General features: G+C 38.3%; 1 protein-coding gene across 2 annotated transcripts in view; it reads right to left on the bottom strand.

Annotated features, from left to right (window-relative positions):
• sema3fa (sema domain, immunoglobulin domain (Ig), short basic domain, secreted, (semaphorin) 3Fa) overlaps positions 1–7,470 on the bottom strand; it is a 59,371-nt gene extending 51,901 nt beyond the window's left edge. Inside the window, exons 1-2 of one of the 2 annotated variants that reach the window (XM_030134620.1) lie at positions 7,140–7,470; positions 5,407–5,560 (exon numbers count right to left, since the gene is read on the bottom strand). In XM_030134620.1, the coding sequence (XP_029990480.1) occupies positions 5,407–5,518 (112 nt within the window). In that variant the 5' untranslated portion in view covers positions 5,519–5,560; positions 7,140–7,470. The remainder of the gene's footprint in view (positions 1–5,406; positions 5,561–7,139) is intronic. The other variant, XM_030134621.1, reaches the window with a different exon arrangement.
• Positions 7,471–13,632: the final 6,162 nt, after the last annotated feature.

Genomic DNA, 13,632 nt, shown 5'->3' with positions numbered 1-13,632 from the left:
TTTTTCTCTCCTGAATAATCATAGTTTGACAGCATGTATCCTGCAGAGCAGAGGTTGCTGGGATGCACTACCCCCTCCCCTCCCCTGCCAGCAGCATCTCAGGAGAGAAAGTGGGAAAGTATTGTGATGATTGCTCTAAGCTTGTACGCCACAGCCACCACACATTACTCTGTTGAAGCATTTTTTAGTGGGCTGAAATTTTCTAATGGAGGTAATAGGCGAGAAGTGACTTTGGAAAACAGACCGCTGCCAACAGGTATAAAGTGTGATGCATATGACAGGAGCGTTTCAACACAATGCACTGTTTGCACTGTATGTACGGGGAAAATATTTATAAAGGCTTTTTGATCTTAATGCACATAAAACCATGACATGCATTGTGATCAGTTTCTCATTCTCATTTACCAATAGTGTTTACTTGCTGGTAAAGTTGCAAGCATCCACAGTTGGTGGGTTCAAGCACATGGGCTCATCAGTGGAACTTGACCAGAGTTTACTTGTTTTTGTGGGAAAATAATCTACCAACCTTTGCAAGCTAAAATAAGTAGGTAGTTTACTAAAAGTGAAATTTTAGTGAACTAGTGATGCTGCTGATTGTAATAAAATGATGAAAATGACTAAAAAGGAACAAGGTTGACCCATGGAAGTGCATTTATCTACAGCCCTTAGCTCATTCTAAAAAGTATAGCAAAATATATCAGAGTTTCTGCAGGTATCAGCAAATCTAATTTAATGCTTTTTAATGCCCTTTTTAATGCCACTTTAAACAAATTTAATGCCCACGTACTGTCGACAGGCTTTAACCAGGTTCTGAATAGTTCCTGCTCCAATCACTTCTTCTGAAACTTGCATTTTCCCATTTTTTCAACATTTGCTAATATTTCCTCCTCTCTTCCGCTATGGCATGAGCATGATCACAGCACACTGCATTCCAAGCATCCAGTGTTGTGACTTCATGTATCAGTCACAAACAATAGCCAATTAAAGGGTTCTGCTTGTCAATCATCACACTATACTTTCGATCAAAATGATTAAATGTTTAAGTAATCAAGATAATATTTAATTTGTTAATACCTCTGGACATTGAATTTAATGCTTTTTAATGCCATTTAAGGCCTTAATTTTCACAAAATCTATTTAATGACTTTTAATGCTTTTTAATGATCCTGTATACAATTATTTATAGCAAAACATTACATGTAACTGCACATGCTAACACTTATGTTTTAACTTTTATTGTATTGGTGCCTTATTCTGCTTTATTCTGCATGACTATAATACCACAACTAATTGACCATAATAAAGGAAACATAAAGAAGTTAATGAATGACCTTTATATGCTTTGTTAAAAAAATGAACCAACAATGGGAGTTTACTGAGGGAAAACAGTTCCTTAACAACCTACTAGCTGTAATACATGGTCATGCAGAAAAATTTCACCGTAAAATTATACTGTTACCCTCCACAAATCTGTTACTTGCACACACCTATGAAACTCCTTTGTGTCTGATGCACATGTTTAACATTTAATGATACATGTACAGTCCATGTATAATGCACTGTAAGGTGTAATGTGCTCTAATGAAACAGTGTATTAATGACATCACTTTTGTTGCTGAACAGCAGGAGGGTTTTAGGTAATGACAGCGCCATCAGACAGAATGAATTCACCATCTCCCCGGTGATCAGACAATCACAGAGGCTGTTTCCATGCAGCCTTTTGTTTGAGCAGACAGACGATTGAAGTAGCTTGCAGAAGTGTGTCTAATTACAGAAGGTGGTGCACTGACTTGTGTTGTATTTTGTCTGTGAGTGGTGCAGGTAAGAATCTTGTGCGTCAGGTTTGTGTGGACTTCGGACTAAAGATCCATCTATTCAAGGGTCATCCACCGGCAGACAGGTTAGCGGTGGATAAGCTTTCAGGAGCTCATTGATTGTTGAGACTTGATTGCACCAAGTCTTAGCTGAGGCACTTAAGTCTGTCTCCGGTGTCAAAATTCTCTAAGATATGAACAGACTGGGAGAAGAACATAAACTTTTCTTATAACCAAAAAACAATCTATAAAAAAGGTGTCTGACAGTTATAGCTCTAAGCATGATTGTTAGTGTAATGCTTTCCCTTTCAGCAGAGAAAAGTCAAAAGGACGCCAGCAGGACCACCTACATAGAGGAATGTCACACTGATAGAGCCTGTGGGAGACAAAAGGCTCTTCACGTGTACTATATATATACATATAAATCTGCCTACAGAGCATAATCCATAGAAGATGGGGTCTATTGTTGTAGAGTTGGAAATAGAACAAGTAATGAAGTTCAAACTCAGGAGCAGCTCCTGATAATTCAGAGATTAAGAGGTGGAGATGGGGAGGTGTCCCCGTTTCTGGTCTCAACCTTGAAAAGGACCGAGCCAAAAGTAAAGTCTTAGTTGAGGCGTGACAGTCACTGACCCATTACGTGGGACAAAAAGATTGTTGGGAAGAACACAAAAGCTAAAGAAACCTTAAGATTCGCTCTAAGAATTTGTCCAATTATGGGACTGCTTTGCTTTGTCTGTCCTCTCCTGGCTTTTTTTTTTTTGTTAGACCAAAGCCAACCTTGTACCCAGGTGTTCCACAGTGCACTAAAGAGGCAGAAGAAAAACAACGCTAAACACTTTCAAATGTGCCTGAGGATTAACATAACAAGCTATTACTTGTTAATATAGTGCCATTCTCCCACAGTTTGAGGGCAGTTAACCTCGGGTGTGACTGGCTTCTGTTTGAAGGGTCACAACCTTGCAGTGCCCCACGCACTAAAATAGCATGTGATTATAGACCTTGTTTAAAAGTAAATATAGGAGTTCTTCGCGGCTGATCTAAGCCAGCCTCATTCAGTCTTTATGTAAAAGAATGCACCTACATAACTGCACCAATCTGGTCTTATTTTATCTTACAAGTAATGTAATAAAACAGTAAAATACAGAAAAGCTGAATTTTTTTGGATAAATTAAAGAGTTTATTCTTGAGAGATGAATTGCTGTCTGATGTTTCCTATGTGTGTGTCTATGTCAGAGTGTTATTTTTCAACTCGTTTGAAGTCTGGGTTGATGATCTATCCCTATGAGCTTTGGATGGACATTCCTTTGGTCTTAGCCGTGTTTGCTTTCTGGGTCCTTATCTCAGTTAATAACTCAGCCTGCACTAACACACTCAGTAGCTACTTAAGGGAATGAAAAGAACAAAATTATCAGCTTAGATCCATAATTGTGGCTAACATTGTAAACCTTTGTTTTAATTGAGCCTGGCAGTAAAAGCTTATGTGGTTACTTGCTGGATTATTTTTTAACAGATGTGGATCATGTGCATAATAAGCATAAATATTCACCGAGAATGTAAACATAATGGGATATAGTATTTGGAAACATAATAATAGATAATGAAGAAAACAAATAATCCAGAAAAACTCCAAATTTATTAGTTTGAGTGATAAACTTTCACGTTTGCTGTAGGTCTGGCTTTTCTACATTCTTTAGCTTTGAGTGTTCAGGCTGACATTGGATATTAAACTTTCACAATGACTCAACACTCAAAGAACGAATAAATAAATAAATACAGAGTGTATGTATGAAATGTGGAATATGTGCGAGTAGTGGAACTCAGTGTTACAGTAGACATACGAGATATAACATTTCAGTCAATAAAGAGCATGAAACTCTAAGCTTGAGTGTTTTTTTTTTTCGTCCTGATTTACTTTGGGATTTCTGCCAAGAGCAGCTGAGCGTTCTTCTACCATTTTAACAGAATGCAAATAATCAGTGGAAAATAACCTTTATGTATAAACATGTGAGGTTAGGTCATGTCAGAAGCAAATTCAACAGCGATGTGAGAAAATGTTGTCTTACACTTGACAGCCTGTAGTTTGTCTTGCTCTGTTTTATCATCAAAATTTAAATGTTTAATAGACAAATGCTGGATTATTTTATACAGCAGCACTTATTAGATATGAATCACACGAGACAGATCTTATGAAAGCTTAATCTAATTATTTGGTTACATACACTAGCACATAAAAAATTAATAAAAGTACATTAAAGCACTATTCCCAACAGTATGGTGTAAAACCAATACAATTAAGAAATGCACTGCTTAGGTGCATTTCAAGTCTCCAGCTACCTAAAGTTGCTTTGTGAAGCATAAAGTAACATCCAAAACTAATTAAAAACAAAAAAGGAACTCTATTAAAAGAAAATAAATTAAGTGAACTATTTTCTACTAAATGTGAGATTAGTTGAGCGTGAAATCCAACTTTATTAGAAAGAGGGAAAGATAGAAGTGGGAATGAGAGAAAAAAAACAGGCAAGAAAAATATTTATACGTGAGAAAGAGAATGAAATATTCACCAACAGAGATTTTTCATTTAAAAGATAATTTACATTCGCTAAACTAACAAGAATGACTTGAGATAATCAAATGAGAGCAAATTAATGATAGATATTCCTGGACTGACATGGGAATATGAAAGACAGCTGATTTTAGGAAAACTCATGGGGAAAAAACATGTTTTCCACAATAAACCAACAGCTTCCATTCCCAGTTATCCATCACTGCAATGGTTGGAGTCCCAGTCTGGGTCATCTCTGTTGCAGGTCAATTCTATCGTGTCTGCTTTCAGACAAACACACACTATCCTGAAGTTGAAATGTTATTAAGCTTTAAATGAACATGATGAGGCTGAGAATGGATCATCCATAAACTCTACGGTTAAAGGTGCATCATCCAGCTCCTCCTTTTAATATCTTAAAGTATCTATTGACCCCAAACTCCTAGTTGTTCCTAGTGGCAGTTCTATTCGACTGCTGAATGAGGTACATTGTTCAGTGTTCTGTTCACCGTTATGGTAGAAAGGCACTGCAGAAATGCAATGCATTTACAAGCACCGGAATGACAAAGTGTTGGAGACCACAGAGGACAGTTCAGCACACAGAGTTTCATGTGGCATCGGCAAACATTCAGGACATGCTGAACCTGAGTAAAAGTCCAGCTGAGTGTTCAGTGTGACTTCACTCCATACAGAGGCGTTCTACATTCACAGATCCTTTAATGGGGTTCTACTGGCAGCTCAGTGAAGAAATGAAGACATAGTTTCTGTCCATGAATAATCAGAACAATCAGCAGCATCTCATCACGTCTACCACACACAGTCAAACTGACTGTGTTTGAAGGCAGAAGCAACAATTGATGACAGACTAGTCCAGACTTGTCCAGTCCTGAATTCATCCAGTGCCAATAGTTTACCCTCTTAGTTTATTGCAAAGGACCAAGAAATCAACAAGTGATGACACAAGTGACAATAATCATATGTCTATTTGTCTATTTAAAGACTAAACTAGGTCAGACAATGCAGTATGCAGAGCAGACAGAGCCTTACCTTTGAAGGACAGGAATATCCTTGGAGCAGAGAGGGGCTCATTGGAGGGGGGCAGCGCCCCAGATGATAAGGCCAGCAGGGCCAGCAGCCAGCACAGTTTGTCCCACAACATTGTCCCACTGTTTGTTAACAGGGGGAAAGGAGAATCCAGGAGCTGAGAGACACAGATGGATGAGTGTCAGATAATAAGCAAGCACTTCACCTCATGAACCGACTGCAGCAACCGACTCAACTGTCAGCACTGAACTGCAACACAGTTTGTTTTGTCACTGACGGTGCTAAATAGTCTATATACTGCTTTTAAGTGCTGAAGTCCACACTAACACTGAAAAGACATAAAAAAACAAACAAACTAGGCCATGACACACACAGCAAAAAATCTATTCTGTATTCTTGTCATCTGTTTTTATGCAATCCTCTGTTGTGGGAATATTTTGCATGTGAATCAAAGTACTTAAAACAGTGAACATATAATTTGACTATAATAAATAGGCAGCTTAAGAGGACAAATCATTTGGGCCAAGGGACTGAACCTGTAGTTGAACCATAAAACTAGCGGTTTGCATAGAGAAACTAGTGGTTCAGAAGTTAGGGTTCATTATTTCCTCTGGATTTCTGGATGGACTTGTAGTTTTGTGACTGTGTGCAGTCACTGCTCTGTGTTCCAACATGAGAACAGCCTGAATGGACAGATCCCAGTTGGAGAGGACAGCAGGGCCAGCGGCTGTCCGCACCACGCCACTTACTGCTGCTCCTTAGTTTTCATGGAAGCTCAAACCAAATATTATTAGGCCTCGAAAGCATTTAGTGGTGAATGAAATATTAATTATCACTATTTTGGAGAAATATCTTAACATTAGCGGGTGTCCTCCCAGCCTGTGCGTGCACGGTGCGCACTGGCTCTGGTCACACACTGACTCATAACGCGCATCAACGCGCTGTGATCCGACACAAAGGGAGCTGGAGATAATAATATTCCCTTAAAAGGATCTGTGGACTCATCAGAATACACGGATGACCTGGATGTACGAAATGCGTAAAAACTTCACATCTCAAACAACTGTGCATTTTTGGAGACAATAAATCAACTTTATCGCCGGTGCCTCAGTGCGATTATTATGTGGGCATGGCACTGATCTACTTGTAAACGTGAATCTGAGTCTGAGGTCAAACTGTCAGTCGGGGTGTAAGATCAAGTTCCACATTAAGCCCCGAAGGCAGAACTCCAAAGCGGACCGTTAACCAAAATAAAGCGTGACTGAGCTTTGAGTTATGGGGACATGCATGAACCACGTGTCATTTATAAGGGTAAATTGTGAAAAGGACGAGTAATACGGGGCTGTATTTCATATGTGTGAATGCCACATTTTATAAGCACAGCACTGCGTAAAGCAAAAAAAAACTTTCAGCGGGTTCCTTAAAAGTCAGTCCACACTCACACCAACGAAAACTGCTGAATCTTGGAGTATTTGGAGATTGCATTTTAGGAGTATGGGATATTAAAAACTACATCACAGGCCCATAATAAGACAAAAATGAATATACAGCACAAATAAAGCGCTTGGAACTGAATAAAATGTATTTAACTTGCAACATAGAGTGTATTTATTAGAAATTCGACGTTGCGCACACACCAGGCGCATCATGTTCCATTGGCTAGACCACCGTTTAATGTGGCTCCTACTGATTTATGTCGAGAGAATAAATCTGACTTTTCATGCATTTGGACCTACCTTGTGGTTACGTCCGGTGAATACTATTATACAGCTGGTCAGTATTAAAAACCATCCACCCAGATCCTCTGAGCTCCTGTGTCCGCACGCAGAGTATCAGTGTATCCGCGGATCTTGCACGATTATCCCACAGCCAAACAACAAAGCCCGGATTAAAATTAACTTGACGCACCCGCCTTAACTTGAAGTGATGTCTAAATCGCATCAACAGATTGTGTTTTCCACTCGAGGAGGAAAAGAAACAAAAGAGTTGTTCCTGGGGATGAGCCGTGCGCGCTGCGACGCTCAAGTGAGTAGTGCAGGGGAAGAGGCTTCTGCAGGTGGATAGACCCACGGCTCCGACACTGGACACACCCATGGGGGAGGAAACCTACCTTAGCATCCCTGCGCTTAGCCACGCCCACAAATATTTAGCCCCAAAAATACAGTCAGTCTAGTCTGCATCTTTATACAGGTGGGCGCACTTTAAACAGATCAACAAAGTGTACATGAGGCGTTCAAGGCACCAGTAGGAGGAGTAATAGGTTGAGATGTTCCACATTTCGTTCACAAATATCCTTGGCCTCAAAGGTGGAGCACAGGCTGCATTCTTGAAACTCCTTGTAATGCTCTGGAAAGCAACATACTTGTATTCAAGGTCCATGCATTATGTAATATCTTATCTGTAAAATCTGAATACTTTTGGCTGATTTTATGGGTTTTTTATCTAAGGATCTAAGCTTCTGCTGTGATTAGTGGTTAGTCATGTAGATCTGTAGAAATTAACACAAGGGGAAAAAAAAAAAGAAACATCTGACTTAGAAGATTCCAGTATCCCATAAAGACCCAGACATCCATTATCAACCAAAGGCATGCTGATCTAAACTGTTTATCCACTAATTCTGTCAATCCATGTAGATAATTTATGTAATATACAGTTTGTCATCTTTTCAAGGTCATCAGATATGATCCATTTGGACGTTCAGAGGCTCCGTAGTGAACATGGAAACACCATCATCCTCTACAACACTGATTCACCAGTAAAACCCGTGGAGTTAGATCAATGACAGTGGATGGACGCACTGGGTTTATGTTCAGTTAATAATATATTGTACTGAAAAAGTCATCTTTTCTTCTGTTTTTTTCTGTTTCTGTTTAAACATAAGAAAATAGATGATTTTCACTGGAAAATTCAGAGGATGATATTATAATAAATGGTGATAAATCACTTAGGAAAGGTTAAATAGAGAGACCAAAAGTCACCAAAAAATCCAGAGTCCAGAGTCACCAAAAGTCAATGCATTAGCAAGAAGAAATTCTGCGAGTTGAAATACATCCCTAATGACTTTATTACAGTATGAACTATTCAAATTCATACTGATTCCAATACAGCAGGGGTTCCCAAAGTGGGGTAGGCGTATCCCTAAGGGTACTTGGAGGAAGCCCAGGGAGTACTTTAAATATTCTGGGAAAAATACATGAACCCATGAAGACCCAGTGCTACTTTTCTGATAGTTCCCAAATGGATTTTTTAATCTCTATTTTTAATATTTCTTAAGTGATTTATCACCATTTATCCTAATATTATGCTCTGTATTTGGCATTTTTAAGTGAAAATCACCTACTTTCCTATATTTAATTTACTGATCATGTAGACGTCTATAAAAGCACAGATTAAAGTTGAGGGTTATTATATCAAAAACAGAGAAAAAGAGACTTTATCAGTAAAACATATCATTAACTGATCAAAATGACAACCACTGTCATTGATCCAACTCCATGGGTTTTACTGGTGAATCAATGTTGTAGAAGATGATGGTGTTTCCACGTTCACTACGAAGCCTCTGAACATCCAAATGGGTCATATCTGATGACCATGAAAAGATGACAAACTGAATTTGACACCAATTATTTACATGTATTGATAGGACTAATGGATCAACAGGTTTTTACCATTTATATCAGTAGATACTTTTGGTTGCTGATGTATATTTGGGTCTTTATGGGTTAAATAAGTCATCATGTACTGAATACAAAATAAATAATGACAATTATTGCTGAAATCTAAAGCACAATAAATACATTCATATAATAGTTTCATTGTTAATCATCTTGTTTAAGCTTTGGAAACATTTTAAGAACATTTCTATTTTATATTATTCAAAATGAGTTTATTTCAGTCGCTAAGTTATTATTTTTTATTGATGAAAGGTTCATTTATTAATCAATGACCAATTTATTTATTTTTCTTATCAATGAAAAAGGGCATTTTTCAGTTTATATTTTGCAAAGAAATTTTACTTTAAAAAATGTGTTAATTATTATATATTAAATATATGCTGTTTGTTTACAAAGTTTTGAAAATGTAAACAGACACTTTTGACGCAGGATCAAAAATGCTGAAGTGAGAGGTGGGGGTACTTGGCTAAAAAAAAGTATATCTCTGGGGGTATTCCACTGCAAAAAGTTTGAGAACCACTGCAATACAGGATGTTATGAGTGAGGATTTTTTTTATTATTTAATGTAATGCAGGCTATGTTTTGTCTGAAGAAAGCAGTGTTTTGCAATGACAGATTCAACAAGAAGAGTTTAAGCACTAAGCTCATTCAGATATGGCAGTGATATGTTTTTTTAAGTCAGTGCTGTCCTTTTGGATGTGCATAGGAAGCCTAAGGGGTCTGGGATTTCACAACTTGATTAGTGTTTGACTGCCAGCTACCAATTTATTTGGTGACTAGAGCCAAGAAAGAGCAGCTTTCAGATGCCAAACCATTGTTCAGTATCTGCTGGTATTGGCAGCCTCACGGTATAGAAAAGTTTTCTTCTTTTGAATGAAGTATAAATCACTCATTATATATTGACTCTGGCGGCGGTGAAGGGAACTCAAACAGACACTGATTTAAGATGAGACAAAACATTTTTATTTGATGCCTACAGCTGCTGCACATTACAGGAGTTTTTGCATTCATTCACATAAGAAGAAACTGTTGAAAAGTGGCCAGATGGAGATGAGGTAGATTTCTTCCAACACCTCAGTGACCTGACAGAGGATCACTGGCTTTCGCCTCAGATAGGCATCAGATATTCATGGGCAAATGGAGCCTTAAATCTTTTAATCTCACTCTATCCCACCCCTGATCGCACTGGCTTATTTTGCGTCTTATCCAGTCAACGTGCAACGCAGCTGACACCCAATGTGCATGCTTATTATTCTATAAATGATAAATACCGTGATGTCACAGAGTCTCAGAGATGTTCAGGAATATATAGAATCAGACAGCTTTATTTCAACATACTAAAGCCTTTCTTTCACTTAATCATGGCTGTGGACTTCATGTATTGTGTCCTCTGGGTTTGTGAGTTAACTTGTAAGATAATATTACAGTGAAAGATCATAAAATCTGCACTGAGTGAGAACTAACTAGGTGGTAACTGCAAGGAAATTTACAACTCTCCAATACAACACACTTAACCGTCTAAATTTAACTGTTCTTAATTTCTGGTAGGCTCAAGTTGTTTGTTCAGTGTTTGTCATCCATCTGCTCCATGTTGAAGACTCTGAAAATCCCAATAAAGTTATTTTGAGTCTGAATTATTTTCTTTTTTATTTTGACATCTGTGGTCGCTTTTCCATTGACCGTCAAATTGCACGAATATAACTTGCGCATAAAAATTTACCAAATGGAAAAATGACAATTTTAAAATTTAAAATTAAAAAAGATTAAAAGTTTTTGCGCTGGCAAGAGGTGGTTTTTTTGGGTGTAGCACAAATGGTGTATCACACAAAACTTTAAATAGAAAAGCCTTTTTCTGCAACTAGAGTCACGTGAATAAAAAAAAAAAAAACAGATGTTGACCGACGTTACAACAAGCAAGAAGAGGAGTCTTAAAAGAAACATGGCATGGTATATGTGGACACACCAGGAAACCAAATCATTTTTAATTTAGTACAAGATAGAGGGGCAATATATAATAATAATCAATATATCTGTAAACCAACACGATATTTACATTTGTCACCAGGTTTATGGAATGACTTCTTGTGTCATCTCGCGATAATAAATAAACAAATCATCGTATTTGTGATTTAAAGGAAAAACCAACCTTACGCACTTCTGTTTTTTTGATATTTAGTAAGTATTGGTAAAGTTTTGTGCATATGTCCAATGGAAAAGGGACTTATGTTGTCAAAAAATATTATAATTCAGTAGAACTCGGGCATCATTGTGGAGTTGTGGTTCACACTGTCACCTCACAGAGAGAAGATCCAGGGCCTGGTGTGGGATTTCCTGAGTGGAGTTTGCATGTTCTCCTACCATCCATAGACATAAAAGAGGGGAATTAGTCAGTCCAAGTCACCTGTATGTGTGAATGTGAGTCAGTGGTCCGTACATATCAGACCTGTGAAATCCAAGGTGTACCTCGCCTTTGACCGTTGCTAGCAGGGAGACACTCCAGCATCCCTGAGACCCTCACAAGGAATAAGTGGTTTGGAAAACTTAGTGCATTTTTTAAAAAAAGGAAAAAAAAAAAAAAAAAAGCCAGAAATTGAAAACACCCACCTTCTTTCTCCAGCTCTCCTTTCTAAGTCCAAATTAAAAGTCTATAAATATAGATGAACCCAATGTTGTTTCATGACAGTATGAAATTGTGAATCCAGTTTTCCATGTTGCATCTAACAGAATATGATCAGAGATGGTTACAACAGCTGTCAGTCACATATTTAACCCATTTACCTGTCTGACAGTACCTGTGAATCAGGACGTCAGAGGGTGGATCTTCTAACGCTTGAAAACAAAGGATGCAGAAGTCTCATGTCATCTCAGGCTGCTTGAATAACAATACACTCAAAGGCAGACATGTAAATGATCAAAATGATGCAAAGAAATTGTCAAACACTGCAGCTTTAAAGCTTGAGCTAGGATTTTAAACGGTTTGTTGTTCTGCATTTGCACTGTCACTGTCCCAGTTTTCATTAGCCTCATGGCTTAATCGCCTAAATCATACTTTCGGCCAAATTGTAATATCTGCATAAAATGAATCAGCTGTGTTAGGAGCTGATTTCACAATTTGGCCAAAAATATGACTTAGGTAATTATTCTATGAGGCTAACGAAAAGGAGTGGCAGTGTTCTGACAGTGGAAAAGAAAGCCAGATGTCTGCTTGTTTTAATTATTTGTTTGCAAGTCTGTTAGTTGACGACTAGTGAGTTGCTTGCTAGGGTTGTCTCTAATGTGCATGAGGCACCCATAAGTATTTATACTGTATTTTCTACATGGGATTTTTCCCTAATTGTAAAAAAGAAAATATTCAGAATAAGCTGTTCAAAAGGCCAAGGCGAATGAATATTCCTCTGATATTCCTGTTCACATGCAGCTGTATGTATCCCACGGAAAATAATGTTTTTTCAAAGTTTTCCACTGGTGGCAGATGTTCCACTGTGTGAAAAAGCCCAGGGTAATATATGACTGAAAGCTTTGTTGGAATACAAAGGAACTGTGGCTGAACTTACCTGAAATGTCTTAGGAGCAGAAAAAGTAGAAGAAGCTGAAATAAGTAAATGTACAACTCATTGAATGACAGTGAATCAGAAGGTGAAACAGACTGCTGGAGTCCTAAACGGTGAGGATGGTGGACACCTGTCTGTACATATGGAGAAAGTTCAGTTCAGAAGCTGCAGACCCTGAATATTAAAGTGTTAATGAACTTATATCTGGTAATATTATGAAGGACATTTAGGCCCTGTCCATACAAAGATGGTTTTGGTTGTATCTGCAAAAGTTTTGCCCTGGGGCGCCACTAGCTATTGTGGGCCCCATGAAAGCTAAACATTGTGGGTCCTTTATAAAATTCAGTATCTTGTCAATTTGTCAAACCGGGGGGGTATGTACGTGGGGTAGGGGGAGCAGTTATATACGTGGGGGTGCGGTCCATAACTAACATAACTAACACTGCCGTAAAGTGAAAGTGAAACTTAACATGCTTTCAACGTCTGACTCCGACTTGTATGCCTCTATTATAGTGCGGACCCAACACGAAATTTTCACAACTTCTAACCTGTATCCACTGGACCCCCTCCACTGCTCTATGGGCCCCCCAGAAATGCTGGGCCTCATGAATATGTCATGTTTTCCCCCCCCACCCCCCGCTTTTACAGCGCCCCAGGATAGGCCTTTCGTTCACACAAAACCAGTGTTTTCAGTCACTGAAAACAAAGCTTTTTGGAACCAGGTCCCAGAGTGGATAAAGTTGAAAATGCCGTGTCGTGTCTTCATCTGTATGACCAAACAACTTTTCTAAAACGATGATGTCATAGCCCTACCTCTCTAACCTTTCAACCCGGAAGCAAGATGCCACTTCACAAAAACAACAACAACAACAACAACAACAACAACAACAACAACAACAACAATGGCAGACTAGTAGAGTAGTGCTCGTGCTACAACAGCTATTGAGCTTATTGGAAATATTGAATCCAAATCGTCGGTTACTCTTTCATTACAGTGAACAACA

The sequence above is a fragment of the Sphaeramia orbicularis genome, chromosome 5 (genome assembly GCF_902148855.1).
Source record: "Sphaeramia orbicularis chromosome 5, fSphaOr1.1, whole genome shotgun sequence".
Taxonomy (NCBI): Eukaryota; Metazoa; Chordata; class Actinopteri; order Kurtiformes; family Apogonidae; genus Sphaeramia; species Sphaeramia orbicularis.
The sequence above is the reverse complement of the archived record's forward strand: the minus strand, read 5'-3'. Positions and strand labels throughout refer to the sequence as shown.